We start from the raw sequence: 24,925 nt of genomic DNA, 5'->3' as shown, positions 1-24,925 counted from the left end.
ACCTCTCTCTCCACCTCTCTCTCCAACTCTCTCTCCACCTCTCTCTCCTCCAGTCTCTCCACCTCTCTCTCCAACTCTCTCTCCAACTCTCTCTCCACCTCTCTCTCAAACTCTCTCTCCACCTCTCTCTCCAACTCTCTCCACCTCTCTCTCCAACTCTCTCTCCACCTCTCTCTCCACCTCTCTCTCCAACTCTCTCTCCTCCAGTCTCTCCACCTCTCTCTCCACCTCTCTCTCCAACTCTCTCTCCTTCAGTCTCTCCACCTCTCTCTCCACCTCTCTCTCCAACTCTTTCTCCTCCAGTCTCTCCACCTCTCTCTCCACCTCTCTCTCCACCTCTGTCTCCACCTCTCTCTCCAACTCTCTCTCCACCTCTCTCTCCACCTCTCTCTCCAACTCTCTCTCCTCCAGTCTCTCCACCTCTCTCTCCACCTCTCTCTCCAACTCTCTCTCCACCTCTCTCTCCACCTCTGTCTCCACTCTCTCCACCTCTCTCTCCACCTCTCTCTCCAACTCTCTCTCCACCTCTCTCTCCATCTCTCACTCCACCTCTCTCTCCTCCAGTCTCTCCACCTCTCTCTCCACCTCTCTCTCCAACTCTCTCTCCACCTCTCTCTCCTCCAGTCTCTCCACCTCTCTCTCCACCTCTCTCTTCACCTCTCTCTCCACCTCTCTCTCCTCCAGTCTCTCCACCTCTCTCTTCACCTCTCTCCAACTCTCTCTCCACCTCTCTCCACCTCTCTCCACCTCTCTCTCCAACTCTCTCTCAACCTCCCTCTCCAACTCTCTCTCCACCTCTCTCTCCACCTCTCTCTCCAACTCTCTCTTCAACTCTCTCTCCACCTCTCTCTCCACCTCTCTCTCCAGCTCTCTCTCCACCTCTCTCTCCTCCAGTCTCTCCACCTCTCTCTCCAACTCTCTCTCCACCTCTCTCTCCAACTCTCTCTCCAACTCCCTCTCCGCCTCTCTCTCCACCCAGCCTGGTTCCCTGGGTATGCTGCGCGGGCGCTACACTGACCCAGGCAATGACTGCGCGGGCGCTACACTGACCCAGGCAATGACTGCGCGGGCGCTACACTGACCCAGGCAATGACTGCGCGGGCGCTACACTGACCCAGGCAATGACTGCACTGGCGCTACACTGACCCAGGCAATGACTGCACAATGTCCGCCTCCACTAGACAACCAAACATGGCGGGCACGACATGTATTTACTATAGAAAAACGCTAGAACGGGTGGTTATTTTTTTTTCTTAGCATTTGCATGAATCCTCTTGCAATGTATACGTCACGAGAATAACGCCCATTGTTACTTTTAATGAAGGAAAACATTATTTAAGTTGTTTCGAGACTCGAAAGTGGTCGTTACATCGGTGAAATGTAAACAATGACACACACCCCAATTTTCGACAGTGATATTTTCGTTAATATTTCGTGTCAGCTCACTGTTGTCACGAAATAGTATACATACTACATGGAATTAAACGACCGCATCAACTGGGCTTTCAATAACTCCGCCTGACCCGCCATTTTACAATGGGAGAAAACGGGGCAAAATCGGCGACATTTGGGTAATCAGATTTGCTAAAGTAAAGATGCTAACGGTATTTCATTGTCGTGTTCGTGTAATTCTATGTATTGTGTATAAGATTCGTGACAAGAGTGAGCTGACACGACAAATTGACGCACATATCACTGTGGAAGATGGGGGGTGTTTTCCTTCACTCAAAGTAACAATGGATGTTATTGCATATTGCAAGAGGATTCGTGAAAATGCGAAGATAAAATTTTAACCACCCGTTCTAGCGTTTTTCTATAGTAAATACATGTCGTGCCCGCCATGTTTGTTTGTCCAGTGGAGGCGGACATTGTGCAGAACCAGGCTGGGTCCACCCCTCTCCCCACCACATTCTTCACCCCAGTATTTTCCCTCTCCACCCAGAGTCCCTCGCCCGACTGCTCCAACTCAGCCATCGCTCCGGCTTCATTCAGCGTCTATCTGGTCACAGCCACGACAGCCGCGACAACCTACATACTGAACCAGGGTATTGTTATCTGCCTCCTTGTGTTTCATCACGTGACGCGGCGACAGTCATGCAGTGCGCTGAGCCAGGTCAGCAGTCATGGGCTTGTTGGAATACCTCGACCTGCCGACTGTGCTGGTGTTTCTTGTGGCCTTTGTAATAATCTACAATGTCCTGACTCGTGCCGAGAACCCACCCCCGTCACCACGTGGGCTGCCGGTGGTGGGGAACATGTTGCAGCTGAGTGCCAACAGAGGCAGGCTTCCAGAGGCCTTCATGAAGCAGGCGGTGGAGTTGGGCGACGTCTTCAGTCTGACGTTCGGCAGGCTCCACATCGTGGTGGTGAGCGGCTATGCCCGGATACAGGAGGTGCTCATGAAGCGAGCGGATGTGTTCAGCGACCGACCCGACTTCCTGCTTCTCACCCAGAAAATAGGAACGGGTGAGTTGATGTGACTGATGTCAGGGTGAGTTGGTGTGACTGATGTCAGGGTGAGGTGTGACTGATGTCAGGGTGAGGTGTGACGGATGTCAGGGTGAGTTGATGTAACTGATTTCAGGGTGAGGTGTGACTGATGTCAGGGTGAGGTGTGACTGATGACAGGGTGAGTTGATGTGACTGATGTCAGGGTGAGTTGGTGTGACTGATGTCAGGGTGAGTTGGTGTGACGGATGTCAGGGTGAGTTGATGTTACTGATTTCAGGGTGAGGTGTGACTGATGTCAGGGTGAGGTGTGACTGATGTCAGGGTGAGTAGGTGTGACTGATTTCAGGGTGAGTAGGTGTGACTGATTGCAAGGTGAGTAGGTGTGACTGATTGCAAGGTGAGTAGGTGTGACTGATTGCAGGGTGAGTAGGTGTGACTGATTGCAGGGTGAGGTGTGACTGATTGCAAGGTGAGTAGGTGTGACTGATTGCAAGTTGAGGTGTGACTGATTGCAGGGTGAGGTGTGACTGATTGCAAGGTGAGTAGGTGTGACTTACAGCAGGGTGAGGTGGTGTGACTGATGTCAGGGTGAGTAGGTGTGACTGATGTCAGGGTGAGGTGTGACTGATGTCAGGGTGAGTAGGTGTGATTGATGTCAGGGTGAGACGTGACTGATGTCAGGGTGAGGTGTGACTGATGTCAGGGTGAGGTGGTGTAACTGATGTCAGGGTGATGTGTGACTGATTTCACGGGGAGTAGGTGTGACTGATGTCAGGGTGAGGTGTAACTGATGTCAGGGTGAGGTGGTGTCACTGATGAGTAGGTGTGATTTCACGGGGAGTAGGTGTAACTAGAATTTGGGTCATGAACGTGGATGACAGAGCGCTTTTCATAAAGATTTTAATGTAGAGCGTGGATTGAAATATTGACTCAAAGAGCCTGGCTGAACGACAGCCAATCACCACGCATGCCTACACATATACTACTAATCACTGCGTGATCAGAATAAGCAGAAGAGAAGGTTGTACACTTCAGAAACCCGTCAGTTCAGAGAACGCAACACCCGTTGTACACCAACAGCGTGGAGATAGAGACTGCCACTCAGTAGTATAACTGTCTGGGCCGAGTAGTTACACCAACAGCGTGAAGATAGAGACTGCCAGTCAGTAGTATAACTGTCTGGGCCGAGTAGTTACACAAACTTTGGATCTCAATGCCATGGCCGGGAATACTGCTTGTAAATCCCTCAGACTATTAATAGCAAAAACAAAAGCATTGGGTGGTATCCCTTTTAACATCTTTACAAACCATTATGACAGCATGGTATGGTCAACCCTAAACTACGGGGCGGCCTTATGGGGAACATCAGATACATCTTGTACGTGGTACAGAGTCGAGCGATCAGGTACTTTCAGGGATTAGAAAAGTATGCAGCTAGCGCAGCAGTGACTGGAGGGTTATCTCCCAAAACCCCTACATCCCATTTCCCCTACAACCCAGTTCCCCTACAATTAGTTAAAACAACACACGGCATTTACCTGACAGGATGGGTACCTACTATAGTTCGACAGTTGAAGAGCATTACAACACAATGGTGTAGATTCAAGATGATGCCACATAGGCTAACAGAGTGAGTGAGTGAGTTGGGTTTAACGCCGCTTTAAACGGTATTACAGTTATATTGCGACGTGACAGGTTAATGTGGGAGGAAAGCCCAAAGTGATGCAGGTTTCAGACGTTTACCACTTCGGTGAAACCCACGAGCACGGGTATGATGCTGACATACCTAGAACATTAATCGGGGCGAACCGGGATTCATAGGTGTCTGGCGTGCCCAAGGGACGCAACTCTGCACAGCGAACAGCCACCCGTTCCCCCAGGCCTAACAGAACCACACGTGAGTGGGCAGATCGTCATGCTGTAGACAGAGAGAGAGTGAGTGGTGGATAATAAACTATCAGAGGCAAGCCTACAGAACGCAGGCCATAGTGTCAAGAAGTCTGTGTACATGTGTAATGAGGTGGGACGGTGTGTTCTGAAATTATACAGAAGGAAAATGGAAGGCAAGGAAAACATAAACTGAGACAGAATATGGAATTGAAAATAATCTACTACGACATTTGTTTGTGACATGAATGGTACGACATTTGATTGTGACATGAATGGTATATTTGCCTAACACATTCCGTTCAGCTTTAGCCAAGTTTAGATGTGGTGTAGCGCCGATAAAAATAGAAACTGGGAGTTTTGAAAATATTTCAGAAAAAAATGGAGTGTTTTAATTACAGAAATAGAAAATGAATCATGTTCTTTTATTTTGCCCCCTCTACGATCTGAGGAACCTCCTTTCAGAAAACTGTCAGTATATGATACAGATTGTAGTACTTTCAGCAATGATGATAAGTTGTGTTTTGTTCTGCATAATTGTGGTGTAAGTTATTTAAGTGCCAAACCTGCTACCGAATGTTACACAGACGTAGACATAGGTTATATGGATAACCCATTACTCTTCAATACGTGTTTATTTGTGTATACTTGTTATTGGTTTTATATTCTAATATCATCTCTCATAACTCTTTTTAAAATTACCTATTTCTGGTGTTCCCCGCCGTGATATCGCTCGAATATTGCTAAAAACGGCGTAAAAAAGTACTCACTCGCTCACTTTTAAAGATTGGCTTTGTATCTGTAACTACTGCACTAGTTATGATGTAATCAAAGGTGAGACAATAGAGGTTGAACATCACTTAAGTGATTTGCCATCAGGTGTAAATGTACTTTCATGAGGGTGTGGGGCAAATGAGGTGGAGGCACAACATGGTCGTGGAATGTGTACATAGTGAGAATATCAGCATGAGTTGGTCAGCCTCGCCGTATAACGGAGTACTTATTATGATGGGAAAGCGCTGTGCTGTAAAGGCAGGGTCGTGACGAGATGCTGCGTGCCAGTGGCGCAAAAAGGGTAAGAGATGGCCGTGATTGGTTGCTGGTGACGTCATCAAAACAGTGGGATTTCAAGGTTATGAATGTGCGCAGACAGTCGGTACAGTGGGACTGAGGCTGAGTGTAGGGGATGGGCCGTCGCTTCACAGCTGCAGGACTCAAGGTCGTCGCCAAGTGGTCATCAATCTGACAACGAATCATAAACGTTCACTTTTGTTTTGTTCGTTTCTTGTTTAACGCCGCACTCCGCAATATTCCAGCTGTATGACGGCGGTCTGTAAATAATCGAGTCTGGGCAAGACAATCCTGTGATTGACATCATGAGCATCGATCTACGCAATTGGAATACGGACATGCATCAACCAAGACAGAGAGCCTGACCACCCGATCCCTGTGGTCGCCTCTATCAACAAGCATTGTCGCCTTGTACAGCAAGCAGTGATTGTTGAAGACCTATTCTACCCCGGATCTTCAGAGGTCTAAACGTTAACTAACAGAGTGGAGACTGCATCACAGTGACGCCATCCGGAGGATTGTTTGTCAGTCTTACTTCCAACCAGATAAAGACTGGCCACAGCTCCTGTGTCAGTGGAGTTAAAACTCCTGATGAGTGAGTGAGTGAAAGACTGGCTAGTTACCCACGAACTATATACACTGTACATATCTGCCTCTCAACACTCTCTGACGTTCATTGTCAGGATGATCATGAAGGTTTATAACATACACTAAATATAAAAATTGTTTAATGTAAAGCGGGCATATCATCTGTCATGTTCCCGAGACAAGGGCGTTGACTGTCAAAAGAAGTCCAGTTTCCACCCATGCCGAACTGGGCTGGAATTTCCAAGCTCGATCAAAGCGCCACCAGTGGCTATTACGAGTCATGTCCCTTCTAAGTTTCTCCTATTGACCAATCAGATTCCATCTCTCATATTACTTGCATTTGCTTCAAACAAAATGACGGACCCCAGTCAAGACGATCTGCTCGATAATCGAGATCTATATTGTATTTAAACTAGGTCTTGCCATGCGAAGTGCATCAAATCGCGTGTGCACCGTGATTAAACGCATTAAAGAATTTGTAAAAGATCTGTCGGCGCCAGTTGTCGGCACACATGCCTTCGACCGACGTTGAACTCCATGTTGTTTACGAACCGGGTGTCTAGTTCGTTTTGATTGGACTATGAAAAGACTAGTTAGTCCAGCAAAAATGTAACTCCATAATTGCAGCCTAGTTAGGTAAGGGTGGAAACTGGACTTTTAAAGTCAGTTAACTCCCTTGCCCCAGGAAGATGATCATCTTTGCCCGGTACGCTGTTTCAGGGGTCATCTTAAGCAACGGACAGCAATGGAAAGATCTCCGGCGAATGAGCCTCCACGCGATGAGAGACTTCGGTATGGGGAAATCGACTACAGAAGAGAAGGTGCAAGATGAGGTGAAGGTCATCATGGGGATCCTGTCTGACAATGAGAACAAACCGATACAGGTGCACAAATACCTGGCCCTGGCCACGTCTAACATCATCTGCAACATCATCTTTGGATCAAGGTGAGAATGGACCCCGATACTTGTATCGGAGGTGACTAGAGAGAGAGAGAGAGAGAGAGAGAGAGAGAGAGAGAGAGAGAGAGAGAGAGAGAGAGAGAGAGAGAGAGAGAGAAAGAGAAAGAGAGAGAGAGGGGGGGAAGAGAGAGAAAGAGAAAGAGAGAGAGAGATGGGGGGAGAGAGAGAGAGAGAGAGATTATTCAGTATTGAAGACCTCATGGCTAAGAGTACAATCTCTTTTCATATATAATCAGTACGATGGTGGTATGTGGATGTTTTACGTAATTTCTAAATACAATAATAATTATCTATAAATAAATATCTATCTTTAATACAGATAAATACTTCTTCTTAAGAAACAGGCAAATTTCTCCTTAAATAAAGAGCAAAACCTCGGTTCATGTTTGCCGTAGACTCATACCTACATTTGGTCGTTTTTTTTGACATTGTATTCCAGCTATATGACGGCGGTCTGTTACTAATCGAGTCTGGACCTGACAATCCAGTGATTGACATCATGAGCATCGATCCACGCAACTTGGTTACGATGACGTGCATCAACCAAGTCAGCGAGCCTGATCGTCCGATTGTTTGTCACTCGATCGCTTAGTCGCTTCTTACAACGAGCATAGCTGCTGATGCCCTGCCTATCGTGGCACTTCCTGTACATGCTGGTGTCGATTGAGTCCTTCCTACCCTGGAGCCAGGTGTACGGGTGCTGGTGCACACTGATACCTTCCTGTCATTTAGCTAGGTTGTCGAGTGTCATCCCGGGTAGATGGTCTCTGTTAATACTTTGCTGTCTGCAGGTTTGAGTACGAGGACGAGCAGTTCCAGAAGATGGTGCGGCTGTTGAACGACGTCTTTCAGAGGCCCGGCTTGTTCCAAATATGCAATGCATTTCCCATCTTAAGATTTGTTCCTCATTTCAAAAAGGTGAGTGATTAACCGTTGTTCGTTCGTTCGTTCGTTCGTTCGTTCGTTCGTTCGTTCGTTCGTGCGTGCGTGCGTGAGTGAGTGCGTGAGTGCGTGAGACTGATTGTCTGTTTACCTTGTACAGGGATTAGTTGACAACATTGAAGCATTCGACCGCCTGGCGCAGTTTGTCAGCGACATCGTCACGGATCATGAATCGACATACGACCCAGACAACATTCGAGACTTCATCGACATGTTCATCAAGTTCCGTGATGAGGACAAGGACGCGTCCTACACACGTACGTCTGATCTGTTTCCATGGTGACATGTTCTAGCATATCTGTACATCGGCTACATATCTGATGTGCATTGTCGCAGTACACTTGAAATACACGTGGCGTGTCCTTTGTTTCCTAGACCATTTGGCAGCCTGGTTCCCTGGGTATGCTGCGCTTACGCTAGTGTAGCGTGATTGTAAACCGTACACCTACTGACCCACCCACATATAGTTCGTCTCAAATTCTAACCGATTTAAAACCAAAAAAAATCCTTTGGTTGATAGAATCTTTATGTTCTTTATATCGATGCTAACCAGTACCAATATGGATTATCCCGAGGGCCGAGATATGGTGTCGAGATATGGTGCCGACATATGGTGCCGAGATATGATGTCGAGATATGGTGTCGAGATATGGGTTCGAGATATGGTGCTGAGATATGGTGTCGAGATATGGTGTCGAGATATGGTGTGGAGATATGGTGTGGAGATATGGTGCCGAGATATGATGTCGAGATATGGTGTCGAGATATGGTGCCGAGATATGGTGCCGAGATATGGTGCCGACATATGGTGTCGAGATATGGTGTCGAGATATGGTGTCGGCATATGGTGTGGAGATATGGTGTGGAGATATGGTGTCGAGATATGGCCCAGATATGGTGTGGAGATATGGTGTGGAGATATGGTGTGGAGATATGGTGTCGAAATATGGTGTCGAGATATGGCGCAGATATGGATAAGATATGTCGAGATGGACCCTGGGAATTGTCCTTGAAATGCCTTCTGTCTTCTTCCAGTCCGAAACTTCCTACGGGTGATTGTCGACCTGTTCATGGCGGGCACGGAGACGTCCTCGACAACGTTGAACTGGGCCCTGCTGTACATGATCGCCTACCCCGACATCCAGGCGCGCTGCCAGGTCGAGATGGAGGAGGTAGGCACCGCTGACGCACCCAGCACCATGCGAGCCTTGTTGACAACTTAGAATGTCGGGGCGGTCGGGTAGCCTAGTGGTTAAAGCGTTCGCTCGTTACGCCGAAGACCCGGGTTCGATTCCCGACATGGGTACAATGTGTGAAGCCCATTTCTGGTGTCCCCCGCCGTGATATTGCTGGAATATTGCTAAAGGTGGCGTGAAACCATACTCACTCACTCACTAATTCACTCACTTAGAATGTCAGAAGCCGAGTACCGGTGCCTACTGTGCTGATTTGCGTCATGGAGAATAGACGTGTGGTTTTATAAAGGGGAACAAAAGTTATTAGGAAAACGAGCGTTGATGGAAGTAACTGTTAATTTAAGCAGACTTGACTTTTTAAAAATATTTGATACACAAAATTCAATCAATTATGTTATGTAGTTCTGAAGATTAGGGTTTACAAAGGTATGAAAAGATAGAATATGTTCACATAATCAAAGACATTTCTAAATGCCAGACACCAAATGTCTTTACCAATGCTGAATGTGATCTTTACCCTTTACGTAAACGGTGTTCATGTTTTGTAGGGTTGTATATAGGTTGAAATTAATAGAATGTATAATGGCAGGATACCGACAAAGACCCAGATTACGCTTGTATATCATGTTTACTCTGGATATAACAACCATGTGGCATAAAGTCCATCTTTCTATTTTCACACGGATTTGGGTTTGGATTTTGTGTTAATCAGTGGATGAAAAAGTACTTTTTTCTAAAAGTATATCAATATGTTCTCATAAATGCATTTTCAGTTGTGGAATAGCACTTTGAACAATAGTTCAAAACTTTATTAGACTTGAAAAGTAAATATCTGTCATCTCAGACAAGGAGTATCGTCACATAATTATTCGACTTAGAGTCGGATTGTTAGTACTGAAGGTAAATGAAGGTTGATCGTTGGGAACAAAGTCGTCACTACGAACACATCGTGTATGTACTGTATTTACTATTATGGTAACTTTAGAAAATATTATTTATCGAAAATGGACTGTCAATATTCAACCCAGAATAAGTTTCAAATGTTATTATCTGGATTTGGGAAAAATTGCGAAAATAACCTGTGTAGATTTAATTCGTGTCGCAAAGCCATGACGTCAAGAGACACAAATCATAAACGTAGATTTACCATGTTGTGTTTGTTAATTATCTCATATATCATGCAAATGGGCCAGCGGCCTCCATAGGAAACAAACACTTAACTTGACTAAACCAGTGGACAAACTAAAGCATACACCCATGTTGGGTTGTCAATAAAATGAAAACAAACAAGAGAATGTTATTCAATGATGGTGTATTCGCTAAAAGGGTCACCCGCGATACTCCATGCACAATTACAGTGCGACACTCAAAACAGGTGACGTGTACATGACGTTTACGTGAACATGGGGGCAGGCAGATCACAGTTCACAGGAATGATCAGAGTGAACTAGGTACTGTCTTGATAAGTTTGTGGTCTTTAACGGATACCTGGTACACTCAGTAACGGGTATGACCACCGTGAGCACCGCCGCACGTCTAGACTCGCCGCCTCATTGATGTCGTCAGCCGCCTGATGACGTCATCGGGAATCAATTCTTACAGCGTCAGCAATCTGTTGCTGGTTTGGTGGTGGGTGTGGACGTCATCGGGAATCAATTCTTACAGCGTCAGCAATCTGTTGCTGGTTTGGTGGTGGGTGTGGACGTCATCGGGAATCAATTCTTACAGCGTCAGCAATCTGTTGCTGGTTTGGTGGTGGGTGTGGACGTCATCGGGAATCAATTCTTACAGCGTCAGCAATCTGTTGCTGGTTTGGTGGTGGGTGTGGACGTCATCGGGAATCAATTCTTACAGCGTCAGCAATCTGTTGCTGGTTTGGTGGTGGGTGTGGACGTCATCGGGAATCAATTCTTACAGCGTCAGCAATCTGTTGCTGGTTTGGTGGTGGGTGTGGACGTCATCGGGAATCAATTCTTACAGCGTCAGCAATCTGTTGCTGGTTTGGTGGTGGGTGTGGACGTCATCGGGAATCAATTCTTACAGCGTCAGCAAGCTGTTGCTGGTTTGGTGGTGGGTGTGGACGTCATCGGGAATCAATTCTTACAGCGTCAGCAATCTGTTGCTGGTTTGGTGGTGGGTGTGGACGTCTCCGGACCTGACGCTTCAGGTGATCCCATAAGTATTCAATTGGGTTCAAGTGAGATGAGAGTGCTGGCCACGGAAGAACGTTGACGTTCGTATTCAAGAAGTCCTGGACGAGCCTTGCAGTGTGTGGTCTAGCGTTGTCATAATGCAGGAGTGTTCCCTGTTGCTGTTGGAGAAGGAGTGGAAGCACCACGGGTTGAAGAACATCATCTCTGTATCGAATGATGACAAGTCTCGTCCGTTGGTTACCACAAATTCCACCCCAAACCATCACAGCACCACCACCATAGGGAACTTCCCCCTGCGACGGTATACTCGAGCTAGACCATCATTGTGAAACAGCTGAAACCTGCTTTCGTCAGAGAAAAGCACTCTCTGCCAAACACGGTCATGGCAACGTCGTACTGTCCTTGCCCATAGCAGATTTTTAGGTCAATGTTCTCGGGTCAATGTCATTCCACGGAATGGAAGGCGAGCTCTTATATCTGCGTCACGTAGACGTCGAAGTAATGTGCGTCGACTGATACGGTGTCCTAACGCCGTTGCTGCCGTTTCCGTCGCCGTGACGAACCTGTTGCGCAGATGGTACAGTCTGGTGCTAGTCTGTCTGAAGCATTGAAACAGTCTGACGACCGTTGTCTGTATACAGTTTATGTTTCTAGCAATCTGGATTTGGTTGGCTCCAATCTGCTCCATATCTATGTCTGTCTCTCTCTGTCTCTCTCTGTCTCTCTGTGTCTCTGTCTCTCTCTCTCTCTCTCTCTCTCTCTCTCTCTCTCTCTCTCTCTTTCTCTCTCTCTCTCTCTTTGTTCGTCACTTAACCGTGGCATATCTTTTATTACGTGTGATGATTTAGCAACGGTTATCGCCCTTTTATACAAATTCAGCACGTGCAATTTTACGAACACCTGGAAAAGCTGATGCGTGACTTTTTGCCACTGCGCCCAACGCGTTGCGTTTTTGAGATTGATTTTGCAGTTCTAGGGCAACTGTTTTACGCCTTATTCCATTTTGCTCATTTTGATAGTTTTGGGGGGACAATTCATTTTAAAAGTGTATACTTTCTTTTGCCAATGAGTTTATATGTGCTTATAGCATGTGCTTTGACTTAAGGTCATTGGTCCCGGCAGAATGGTGCAGTTCTCGGACAGACTCAAGTTGCCCTATGTTGAATCTACACTGTGTGAGATACAGAGAATATCCACCATAGGTAAGAGTGACTTATGTTAAATCTACACTAAGATACGGACAATATCCACCATAGGTAAGAGTGACTTATGTTGAATCTACACTAAGATACGGACAATATCCACCATAGGTAAGAGTGACTTATGTTGAATCTACACTGTGTGAGATACAGAGAATATCCACCATAGGTAAGAGTGACTTATGTTAAATCTACACTAAGATACGGACAATATCCACCAAAGTTAAGTGGGGCTTAAGTGTGTGTCCCATATCTGTGTAACAGTACGAATTAGCCTAAGGCAAGTTTTTGTCAGAGTTGTTCCCCCTAGTTTCCATGCTGTTGTTGTTGTTGTTGTTGTTGTTGTTGTTGTTGTTGTTGTTGTTGTTGTCAAGCACCCATGGCCATCATGTATCCCGTCACATCTGTGTCTCCACCCACAGCCCCCCTGTCCGTGCCCCACGCCACGCTCCAGGCAACCACCCTGGGGGGCTTCGCCATCCCCCGGGAGTCCATCGTCCTCGTCAACCTCCTGTCGGTGCACATGGACCCCGCCCTCTGGCCGGACCCCGGGACCTTCAACCCGGACAGATTCCTCAAGGACGGGAAGGTCCACAGAGGAGAATATTTCATGCCCTTCTCTGCTGGTAACTTATTTTATAGAACTTGTAACATTGTTTATCATACATTCATGCCCTTCTCTGCTGGTACTTATTATATAGAACTTGTAACATTGTTTATCCTACATTCACACCCTTCACTGCTGGTAACTTATTATATAGAACTTGTAACATTGTTTATCCTACATTCACGCCCTTCGCTGCTAGTAACTTATTAAATTGAACTTGTAACATTGTTTATCCTACATTCACGCCCTACTCTGCTGGTAACTTATTATATAGAACTTGTAACATTGTTTATCCTACATTCACGCCCTTCTCTGCTGGTAACTTATTAAATTGAACTTGTAACATTGTTTATCCTACATTCACGCCCTTCTCTGCTGGTAACTTATTATATAGAACTTGTAACATTGTTTATCCTACATTCACGCCTTTCATTGCTGGTAACTTATTATATAGAACTTGTAACACTGTTTATCATACATTCACGCCCTTCTCTGCTGGTAACATATTATATAGAACTTGTAACATTGTTTATCCTACATTCACGCCCTTCTCTGCTGGTAAACATATAACGTTGTTTACGCCTCTCTCTGTCGGTAAACATGTAGCTTTATGTCTGTTATCTTATGACATCTTATCAATTAAGTTGATCACACATGTAATGGAACGTCGTATTCATCTGTAGTTCGTTTCCTGATTTCCAAGGATTTTTTTGCGATATGTCCTTTGTGAGGTCGATAATTCAATGGATAATATATTCAATGGATAATATATTCAGTGGATGATATATTCAGTGGATGATACATTCAATGGATGATACACTCAATGGATGATATATTCAACGGATGATATTTTCTATGGTTGATATACTCAGTGGATGATATATTCAATGGGTGATATATGCAATGGATGATATATTCAACGGATGATATATTCTATGGATGATATATTCAGTGGATGATATATTCAATGGGTGATATATGCAATGGATAATATATTAAACGGATGATATATTCTATGGATGATATATTCAATGGATGATATATTCTATGGATGATATATTCAGTGGGTGCTATATTCAATGGGTGATATATGCAATGGATAATATATTAAACGGATGATACATTCAGTGGATGATACATTCAATGGATGATACACTCAATGGATGATATATTCAACGGATGATATATTCTATGGTTGATATATTCAGTGGATGATATATTCAATGGGTGATATATGCAATGGATGATATATTCAACGGATGATATATTCTATGGATGATATATTCAGTGGATGATATATTCAATGGGTGGTTTATGCAATGGATAATGTATTAAACGGATGATATATTCTATGGATGATATATTCAATGGATGATATATTCTATGGATGATATATTCAGTGGATGCTATATTCAATGGGTGATATATGCAATGGATAATATATTAAACGGATGATACATTCAATGGATGATACATTCAATGGATAATATATTCTATGGATGATATATTCTATGGATGATATATTCAGTGGATGATATATTCTTTGGATGATATATTCAGTGGATGATATATTCAGTGGATGATATATTCAACGGATGATATATTCAGTGGATGCTATATTCAGTGGATGCTATATTCTATGGATGATGTATTCAGTGGATGATACATTGTATTCTGTTCATGCCAGGTCCCCGGGTGTGTGCTGGCGAGACTCTGGCCAAGATGGAACTGTTCCTCTACTTCGCCAACCTCCTACAATGGTTCACATTTAAGAAAGTAGATGGGGCGACTTTGAACCTGGAAGGGGTCACTGGATTAACTCGATCTCCCAGGCCGTTTGAAGTAGTGGTGACCAAACGCTAGTGTTCCCCAGCAGACTGGTGGTCAATACGCCGACAGATTCCCCGGGACTGACATTCTACAATCCAGACCACATGAAACAGTCTTAACGCATACGTATTACAACATAGTTACTCATTCCTTCTCATGTCGCGGACGGAGTTCTTCTAATGCACTAAACAGTCGGCATATATAGAAATATTTGGATGGCAAATGTTATTTGTCGATAATTCAATTTGGTGAAGAATGTGTTCAGCTTGTATACGTGCTCTCTGTAAGTTAGACCGCCTCCGTGGTCTAGTTGTAGAGCGGCAGGTTTGGGGTTCTATCCCCGGACGCGTCATACCAAAACGTTAAAATATGTTATTTGTGTCGCCCTGTCTGGCGCTCGGCATTATCGGGCTAAAACAAGGACTGATCGGCTCAGAGTCAGACAGACAGACAGGTTTGTTCAGTATTATGGCCATATGGCCTAAAGTACAATTGATACTACCTCATAATATGATGTCACGTGCATATACAGAAATTACATCTTCTTGAATCTGATAGAAAAAAACATGCTTTATATAACTAGCCACTCAAAAGATAACATTTTTATTTTGTGAGTTGATGATAAGTATCATTAACATTTCAGATGTATAGTCATTACTCAAGAAGGGGAGATATGTAGATCTTAACTTGGAATACTTGTTCCACTTAAATAAGACATGGAATTCATCTTCAATTTCACTTCTGTCACAATTGGTACAAACACTGTTAACAGCATCAATATCTTTCGATTTACGACACATAATTACATTAAAATTATGTAATGAGAATTTAAATTTACAACACGATCTTATTAATGACTTAATAGATAAATACATTCCCTGATGAAGATGTGTCTTTAGTCTACTATTATTGCTAAGATAATGCGAAGATGAAACAGTATCGTTCCAGTTTGCGCAAATATATCTTTCACTCCCTGCTTAAATATTCCCATTAACACTTGAATGTTTCCAACATCTGTGCAAACCACACAAAAGAAAAACCACATGTAAATAATAGATTGTTTACTTCATATACTCAGTTTTGTTTACCTTTATCATCCAACTGCTTTAACAATTTATAACATTGAAGAGGATATCTACATTCTTCCATTCTTAGTAACTTTATCCAGTATTTAACTACTCTTACTTGGCTATGCGCAAACATATTGCAGCGTTCAGTTTCACCAAGAATTACTTTATTTGAGGAATATTTACAAATACCCAAAAACGTTTGAAGTGTGAGGTATGTACTTTTTCGATTGCAGCATAATATTTTGTTCCCCATATTTCCGAACCATATAGTAATATTGGTGCAATTTGACAATAAAACATATTGCATGCTGTTGAAAATGATATATACCTATTTTGTTTAAACAATTTATACACAGGCATAGCAAGTTGTTTACATGCTACTGACCACCTTAATGTAGAAGAAAACATGATACCCAAATATGTATAGTAAGTTTCAACCTTGACCAAAGTATTTCCATAAGTCCACTTTTCCCTATTGGCAAGAATACCACCATTTCTAAAGACCATATGTTTGTTTTATTTACATTTACCTCCAGTCCCCATTTCATTCAAAGTGATTGCAATACATTTAACTGTTTTTGTAAACTGCTTACTGCAAATGAAAATAGTCAGCAATATATCACCAGCAAACAATAGCATCATAATATCATCAATATCTTCATGGACATACGCGTATATACCATAATTACATTGTTTATGAATTTCAATAACAAGTTCATTGATAAAGAAAATGAACAAAACAGGACTCAAAATACACCCCTGTCTCACACCTCGGGACGTTGAAAATCAATCTGTTTTTCCCTTGTTAGTCATTATACATGCTTTTACTGATGAATACATACTTTGCAGAACATTAAATATTTTCCCATGACAACCCTTCATTACAAGTAGATACAGTAACCTTTGCCTATCCACAAAATCGAAGGCTTTCTTAAAATTAACGAAAGCACAGTAAAAATGTCCCTTCGGTTTGCAAATATATTTCGAGCACAATGACTGTAAAATGTACATATTATCTATGGTAGAATAGTTAGAGCGAAAACCAGCTTGAGATTCCGATATAAAACTGACGTCCAAAAGAAACTTTACCAGAGTTTGAAATCACTCTTGCTCAAAAACAACAAAACATACATGCATGAAGTAAAGTGTATTGAGAAGATCAATATTGCAACATAATCAAAACTGAAAATGACAATCATACCGCTACCGAGAATGACGTCAGAGCCCCCCCAAAGTTGGGTGTTGTACAAAACTCGAGCTTTCAGAATCATGGACAATAAGCAGAGTACATAAACAATCGCTCACGTTCAATAACAAGTCATTAGTAGCGTGTGTGACCACCAAATGTCTCAATACAGTCGTCTGATGAGGTCACGTGGGGTTTGACGCCATTCTTCTTGGAGGGCCAAGATCAGTTCTTGGCCGTTGGCTGGAGAGTGTGGTCGTTGTCGAACACGACGATCCATCAAGTTCCAGAGATGTTCTATTGGGGACATGTCGGGTGAGCGTGCAGGCCACGGCAGGGCGTTGACGTTGTCGGCTGCGAGGAAGTTAGTGACAATTCTGGCTGTATGGGCTCTAGAGTTGTCATGCTGATAAATGACACCACGTGGCTGCTGTAGGAGAAATGGTAGGACAACTGGACGAAGAATGTTATATAACGCTGAGCTGTCAAGTTTCCGTCAACGATGACCAGCGGTGTCCTCTCCTGCCCACAGATCCCTCCCCACACCATGACACTCCCTCCACCATATGGTACGACCTCCTGCACGCAACACGCCGCCGTTCGTTCGCCCCTCCGGCGGTAAACACGTTGTCTTCAATCAGCCCTAAACATACAGAATCGACTTTCGTCAGTGAAGACAACCCTCTGCCAGTCACAACGTTGCCAACGTCGTACAGTCCGGGCCCATCTCAATCGCAGACGACGATGTTGCGCTGTCAATAGCTGTCCTCTGTATGGTCTAAAAGCCCTGATTCCATGAGCCCTGAGCCTCCTGGCCACTGTCTGTCGACTAACCTTGTGACCTAAGACATTTTTCGCCGATGACGTCACTGTCAGGAAGCGATTTCGGGGGTGCAAGGTACGCAGGTATCGGTCATCATGGGGCGTGGTCACCCTGGGTCTGACTGTTTTTGGCCTGTCAGCGGTCCGCCCTGTCTGTCTGTAACGTTGCATCAAGTTGGTAACGGCAACACGGGAGCAACAGAAGGTTCGTGCAATATGTGCGTGGGTGGCTCCCATCTGTACCATACCCAAGGCTCGTTCACGTTGTTCGACTGTGAGTCGTGGCATTTCTTTTGTGTTTTTTTATCACTGTGGATGTCTGACTTGCCGTTGCAATCGTTTTATACCCTTACCCGCACGTGCATTTGCAGTTGTCCGTGGTGCACGTGTTTTTCAGTTTTTCGCGTGTTATCTAGCAAACATGTAACAGACGATTAACATTTTCTGCATACACTATTGTTGTATTTAGGTTATGTGTTTTAGACAGACTTCATCGAAAAGAAATGTATTCTTTGTCTCAAATTTATATTTTCAGTTGGTAAAGTTTCTTTTGGACGTCAGTTTATAATCATTAATTTCCATCCATGTTCTCAACCTTTTTCCTAACACAAAAGTGAATAACTTGCCAAGAACATTTAAAAGAGAAATACCACTGTAATCATTTGGGTCCGACTTTTTTTCAGATTTGCGTGACGGGATAATCAAACCTAGGTTCCACGAAGAGGGGAAAGTACCTGTATCTAATACTTTGTTAAATAGTAATTTCAAAAAGGGAATGAGAAACGGTCCCGCACACTTAAAAAAGTCTGAAGGTAGTCCGTCCTCTCCAGGTGCTTTGCCGAGTTTTAGCTTGGAAATGGCTTCTTCTACCTCGTATGCAGTGATTTCGTCTGATAAATCGTTACTAAAATATATAATACAATTTTCACAAGAATGGTTATCAGGGAATTGGGAAACCGAATGATCAAATTTCAGAACAATCTTCTGCAGTTCCAGTGTTCATTAAGTTTGTGAATTAGGATGCCCAAAGGTCAGGTGATATTGTATTACTAGAGTTCTTGTATTGTTGGGCACATTTAAGTGTATCCCAGAATCTCTTGCAGTCATTATCCTTTGCTGCAGTATTTATTTCATCACTCATTTTCATATTATAGATGTTCTTTCTTTCACAGCAAATATTAAAATCTGCCTTTGCATCAATGTATTTTTGTAAATTTAGCGCACAGTAATATTATCTGAATTTGTATAGTAGTCTAAATTTCTCTGATTTGAATTGAACACAGTCTTCATCAAACATTTGACGTGCATATGATCTGAATCTGTACAATGGATAACTGACATATCATTGACATTTGGAGAAACATCACTGGAAACTAGGAACTACTCCACAGTACGGCATCCTGTATGTGACACAAAAGCTACTCGGGATATGCAATGGGGCTCTGCCATTTACAATATGTATGTCCAGTAAAGCTCTACCATACTTATTTGTTTTATAGTCACGAACACCTCTTGTAACTGGAAAATTATCTCCAACATAATGTGGATCAATTGGTAAATACTTCACATCATCATCAAGGATATCCCGGTCTCACCCCATCCTTGCATTAAAATCACCACATAAGATGAGTTTACAACACTCATCATTATCGTGTTTGATATGTACCAACTGATTTTCCAATCTATCTGCGCCATTTTCTTCACACGTATTGTAGAACCGAGATGATTCAGGGTGAATATAGACAAAAGCAATGAACACGTGTATTGGACTTTTTAGCATTCATAATCCTGAAAAAGATAACATTATCCCATTATCATAGTTACTGAATACGTTCGTTATTACATCACTAACATTTGTACACATTGTTTCAACAAAACTGAATATGTCAAGATCCTGGCAGAATGAAATAAAGTCACCAAATTCAATCTTGGATTTTAGTCCTTGGATGTTCCAGGAACACATATTCAATATGTTAAGTGTTGAATCGGTCTTATTTTCATGAGTGTCATTGAGGCCACGACCACCATCATATTTGCCATAACTATAAGCTGATGTAGACGTTGTTGATGACGACCCAGCAGCAGGTGCAGACGGCGATGATGTCTCAGCAGGATTGGGTGATGATCTTGTCCAGTTCCTACGCTGTCCAATTTGTCTGATTTGTGTGTCGTCGTCTCCCTGAACAAAAACTGATCCATCAACTACAAGTTTATCGTTGCTCAAAAAGGCAACTTTGTTCTCTTGTCTGGTTCTCATCATATGGTGAAACAACTATGATCGAACCGATCTTCGAGACTGTGCTTCAATGCTGTCATTTCTTGATTCCAGGGCATCAAGTTTCTGTTTCAAACTTGTGTTTCCCTCTTGAAGGTCACGAAGTTTGTCATCATTGTCCTTTGTGAATAGGTCCATCTTGTCATTAAGGGCGGTAATCCGTATTTGTATTGTTTCAAGTGTTATAGCGAGATCGCCTAATGTTGATGGGCTATGTCAAGTGTCGGGGGTCAAACATTGGCCAGAAACATTTTGTGCAGATAATCTAGTCTGTACAATATCCCTGGGCATCGTAGAGCTTTTGACCTCAAAAGCTTGAAGTAACATCAGGTAAAATAATGGTAATTAACGTCTAAGTGTATAAACATAAGATATGATCACATCAAAGAACATGACAACAATGATACGTACTGTTCAGAATGCCCAAATCTGATATGTACATTCAATAACTATAGAAATACACATTGCAACAACTAAAATTGAGGTACAAGCGATGTCGGGTCCACTACCTTATAATATCCATTATGAACTAGAAGGACATAGGCAGTGAATGGCTGTTTAAAGAGTCGCTGCAGCTTTTGAGCTGTAAAGAATGATATCTGAATGGTTGAGGGAACGGTAAGGGATGTGCTAGTAAGTTTATTTGTTACCATAAAGCCTGTCCAATCAACTGACAGAGTGGGAAAAATGTATCACAAAGGTTTTCTACTGTATATGGGGCCTGATATGTCCCAGTAGGCAGGGCATAGAGTCAAAGACAAAATAGGGACAGTGACATATTCAGGACCTGTAGTAAGTTCTAAAACAAGGCCATTTTGAAGTCCTGAATGGCGCTGAAAGACTAGTATAAGCAAGATGGAGGCAATTAAAAGTGTGATAAAACCGAGAAGGATTGAGACATGGTAGTCAGCAAGATCTGTGATGACAAAGTCCGTGGGTGGAGTACTAGCAGTGGCATGATCATTATAATTAAGAGCTGGTGGTTGCACTGCTTTGGTGGGGACAACGCGAGTGACTAACATGAGTGCTGCAGATAGAGTTCGAATTTTGAAAAACATCCAAACAACCAAAAATATGGACAGAGCTGATGCAATTGAGGCGCTTAAGGCTAGAATAGCATTCGTATCAAGCCAGGAACTTGGAGGAAGACTGATCTGACCATCAAGCAGTGGCTCAGAAATTGTTTGAAAGATTGTTTGATCCTTTTTAGCACTCTCTGCAAAACGTTTTAAACTGAGGTGGGCTTGATTGTCGTTAGCCAAAACATTGGAAATGGCATGGGAAAATATATTAAATTTTGGAATTGTGAAATTAATTGATTTCCTAAACTTGGTATCCCCAGCTATACTGGAGAGGGCAGAGTCATCAAGAAATGTTGTAATAAGACTAGATTGACAGGATGGAGATGGGTGATGTGAGAGGTGGAATTACGACAAGAACTGAAGGAGGCTGGGTAAAATATATCTTCAGTTGAGAGAGAGCAATAGCAGGGAGTTACAATAAGACAAAATTGACAACCAGGAATCATACGGTGAGTGCCAAGACAAGTAAGGGTCAGGAATGAAACTCTGTAGACAAGAACATTTGAAGAACCAACAGAGATGAGTGTAGGCGGCTGAGGTCTGGTTACATGGCGGAAGTTACAAAGTGCCTTAACTTGCTGTTTTGAAAGAGTGCCAAAAGACAAGAAGATTTAGTAATTGAATTAAGAGAAAGCCTAACAGGACATAGCTTATGATATGGTGTTGGGAATCAGCAGACAATGCAAAGTAAGTGGGAGTGTCTAACAATTGGGTAGAATGTGGTGAAGTGCTATTGATTGGCAAAGGTAAAGAGATAACTTTAACTGTATACATTTGAAGAGGTTTAGCCAATGAAGAGAGTGGAAATTATACTGAGATATAGATATCGGACTTAGTACGGGCAAAGATAAATTTAGCATGGGAATAATAAATTGTAGGGGTGGTGTGCAATAGTTGAAAATTTGGATATGTATCAGATAAAACTGCGGACAGGTGATGAATTGTTTGTTCTAAAATTTCAGGTGCTACCAGCAATGGTGATCACTTATTTTGGCTAAGTCTAAGATTCCTAACTTTAATTCTTCCAACTGGTGTTCTATAATGGAAGCATGTTGGATTTGATCAATCAAAAGGCCTGTAAGAGCAGTAAATGAAGACTGGATTGTTTTGACATTGTTTCCATAGCAATAGTTGTAAATGTAATTGCATCACGATTAGCTTTGACACCTGTAAGTGCATTCTTAAATCTAGAGTCGACAAGCTTCATAAACGAGGAGAGATGGGCAGAGTGTTGTTGGATGGTGTTTGCAAGGTTGATATCATGTCTTGTGAGAGCATTAATATGTTTGGCGAGAAGGTTTACATCACTGGTAGTAGCAGTACCAAACAATGTTTTAGAGAGAGACCCGACAAAACTAAGAATAGCGCGTTTAGATCTAGATGATGAAGGTATTTTTGATGCTGGAATTGGCTTAATAAGTTGTTGTCTAGTTTCATTTAGCTGGGCAACGCATCTAGTTTTAATTACATTTAGATGCATTTGAATTTGGTGAAGTAGGACACAGGTTCTGTTACTGTGAAGACATCCACTCATGGTTGGGATGCCTGGTACATCTGGAAGCTTCACTTCGTATGTGTATATCCAGTAATCTGTGGCATAATTGATTTGAGATGACGGTTGAAACACAACCCCATAGTTAAGACGTTGAACTGGACCGGAAGCGAGGACAGAAGGGGCGCTAAATGAGAGTAGCCACAGGATAATCAGACTCCATGATGAACCTTAGAGAAACGAAAGAGAACATGGGACCATTAGATGAGATGACCTGGTTGAGCATGATGTTCTGGCCAGCAACACCTGAACAGCCTAGCACTATGAGACACAGAAACGACGAAACTGTAAGAAGGGGTGGTCATTCAACATCTAAGGCAACAGTTGCAAACTTCTCAAAGATAGGTGGGAGCTGATCAAATCTTGGTGTATTATTTAAAGTATTTTCGCCCATTTTTGCGCCTTTTACCGGACATGGTTCAAGATCTATGGAAGTGTTGGATTAGGTCCTGACTGAGATTGCAGGATGGTTCCCAAGTGGTTTGGGGGTTACCTAACCATTTGATGTGATAGTGTTTGGTGCCATTGACAAGGGCTCTGTCCAAGGGCGTACGTTTCGGCCCTCGGATGGTAGCTCAGGGTGATGACGGAAGACAAAACTCAGGGGTGAAGTTTAAGACGACAGCAGCCATGTTTATTAATTGTTGATGGTTTGGAATAAGTCGAAAAGGTACATGTTGATACTAACGTGACAGAACGCACACCGGGACCGAGTGGCCAATGTTCCCGGGTGGGAGAACCGTTCTGTCACTTACCTTCTGGCTGTCTCTCTCGGCTGTCTCCCTGACTGACCATGTCAGTCGGGTTTTGTAGAGCGAGGTATTACGTAACGTGTGGCAAGGTCATTGTCCCACGTGTATGTATAGACGTAAGATCCGGCGACGTTAGGAGGTGTTAATTGAAATTTACAGATAGCGCTGGAGATTAAGGGTCCTACCTGGAGGGGCTAATGATAAGGGGGGATACGCCGAATGTTTGCTGAATATATTACACAAACAAAGGGCATAGAATTTCGGTACACTTGGAAACATATTGAACCAGTTAGGTATTTAGATAAATGAAATGTTACATAAAAGTATTGAAATGGCTTGCACAATTTTAAATAAAATTATTGAAATGATTTGCACTATAACAATATCTTGTAATCACGTGTTTACTCTCCGGTGAATATGCTGTGTCAACATCATTCAAATCTGAGTCAGTATACTGTGTCTGAGTGGGATATTCAAGTTAAACTGCGGCATGGTATCTCAATGGGCTAGCACTATAAAATCGGCATGAGTCCGGACTAGTACAAGCACACACACACACACACACGTACGCGCATAAACCCCAATTCACCTCACCTCTGTAAGTTAATGTATAAAGAATGTTCAGTGTGTTGTGAGCATGTCTTTATTACTTATTTGATACATACAAATACACTTCATACATTTCACATACAGTAAACTACGGTTATAACGAACTCAAAGGGACTACTAATTATAGTTCGTTATAACCGTAATTCGTTATAAGCATATATACAGCATAACTACAGCATATAGTCGGGACTAAAAAGTTAGTTCGTTATATCCGTTAGTTTGTTATAAGCGTGTTCGTTATAACCGTAGTTTACTGTACATTCAACTTGACGATGTCTCCGCTGTGTGGGCCCCTCCTGGGCGGTGTGCATTTGGCCGGGGAGGGCTGGACATTGGTCAAGGTGCTTCCGGTCCGTGGATTTTACACATGTGACTGTAATTTGTCGACAAATGCACTATTAAGTACTATATTTAGATTCTAGTGTGGTGTGTAAACTTCCGGTCCGGTATACCCAAATTAAAACAATATGTTAACCCAGAAATCTCTATATGGAAGAATTTAACGTGAAACAAACAAACAATTAACAATTGTATTGCAAAAATTAACTAGGTTTCCAAATCAACACAAATCACCTCACAGCAATTACAATGGCAGCACCCATTAGAGTGGAAGTACAATATTCAATGGCAGTACACAATAGAGTGGAAGTACAATATTCAATGGCAGTACCCAATAGAGTGGTAGTACAATA

The 24,925-nt window shown here is 42.9% G+C and overlaps 2 protein-coding genes across 2 annotated transcripts; one reads left to right on the top strand and one right to left on the bottom strand.

The window, feature by feature from the left end:
* Window positions 1–105: 105 nt before the first annotated feature.
* Window positions 106–1,974, bottom strand: LOC125374374 (octapeptide-repeat protein T2-like). Its single transcript, XM_048385224.1, has 3 exons — window positions 1,880–1,974; window positions 574–988; window positions 106–537 (listed from the first exon to the last, which is right to left on the bottom strand). Exons 1-3 carry the CDS (start codon window positions 1,972–1,974, stop codon window positions 106–108), a joined length of 942 nt encoding a protein of 313 aa, XP_048241181.1.
* Window positions 1,874–16,273, top strand: LOC124125095 (cytochrome P450 2J4-like). Its single transcript, XM_046488422.2, has 8 exons — window positions 1,874–2,466; window positions 6,718–6,943; window positions 7,750–7,876; window positions 8,001–8,157; window positions 8,936–9,072; window positions 12,355–12,451; window positions 12,871–13,074; window positions 14,743–16,273. Exons 1-8 carry the CDS (start codon window positions 2,124–2,126, stop codon window positions 14,916–14,918), a joined length of 1,467 nt encoding a protein of 488 aa, XP_046344378.1. The 5' UTR covers window positions 1,874–2,123; the 3' UTR covers window positions 14,919–16,273.
* Window positions 16,274–24,925: the final 8,652 nt, after the last annotated feature.

This window comes from Haliotis rufescens, unplaced genomic scaffold (assembly GCF_023055435.1).
Source record: "Haliotis rufescens isolate VD_foot unplaced genomic scaffold, xgHalRufe1.0.p SCAF_56, whole genome shotgun sequence".
NCBI classification, from domain to species: domain Eukaryota; kingdom Metazoa; phylum Mollusca; class Gastropoda; order Lepetellida; family Haliotidae; genus Haliotis; species Haliotis rufescens.
Note: the sequence above shows the minus strand (reverse complement) of the source record. Positions and strands in the feature narration are given on the sequence as shown.

Bases quoted from the DNA above. Each gene is read 5' to 3' on its own strand.
- LOC125374374 (XM_048385224.1), bottom strand. From the start codon at position 1,974: ATGGCTGAGTTGGAGCAGTCGGGCGAGGGACTCTGGGTGGAGAGGGAA. The intron at 989-1,879 runs GTTCTGCACAAT...CAGCATACCCAG, and splicing joins AGAGGGGTGGACCCAGCCTG to GGAACCAGGCTGGGTGGAGA. The intron at 538-573 runs GTGGAGAGACTG...GTGGAGTGAGAG, and splicing joins AGAGAGAGGTGGAGAGAGAG to ATGGAGAGAGAGGTGGAGAG.
- LOC124125095 (XM_046488422.2), top strand. From the start codon at position 2,124: ATGGGCTTGTTGGAATACCTCGACCTGCCGACTGTGCTGGTGTTTCTT. The intron at 9,073-12,354 runs GTAGGCACCGCT...CTTTGACTTAAG, and splicing joins GCCAGGTCGAGATGGAGGAG to GTCATTGGTCCCGGCAGAAT. The intron at 12,452-12,870 runs GTAAGAGTGACT...CTCCACCCACAG, and splicing joins ACAGAGAATATCCACCATAG to CCCCCCTGTCCGTGCCCCAC.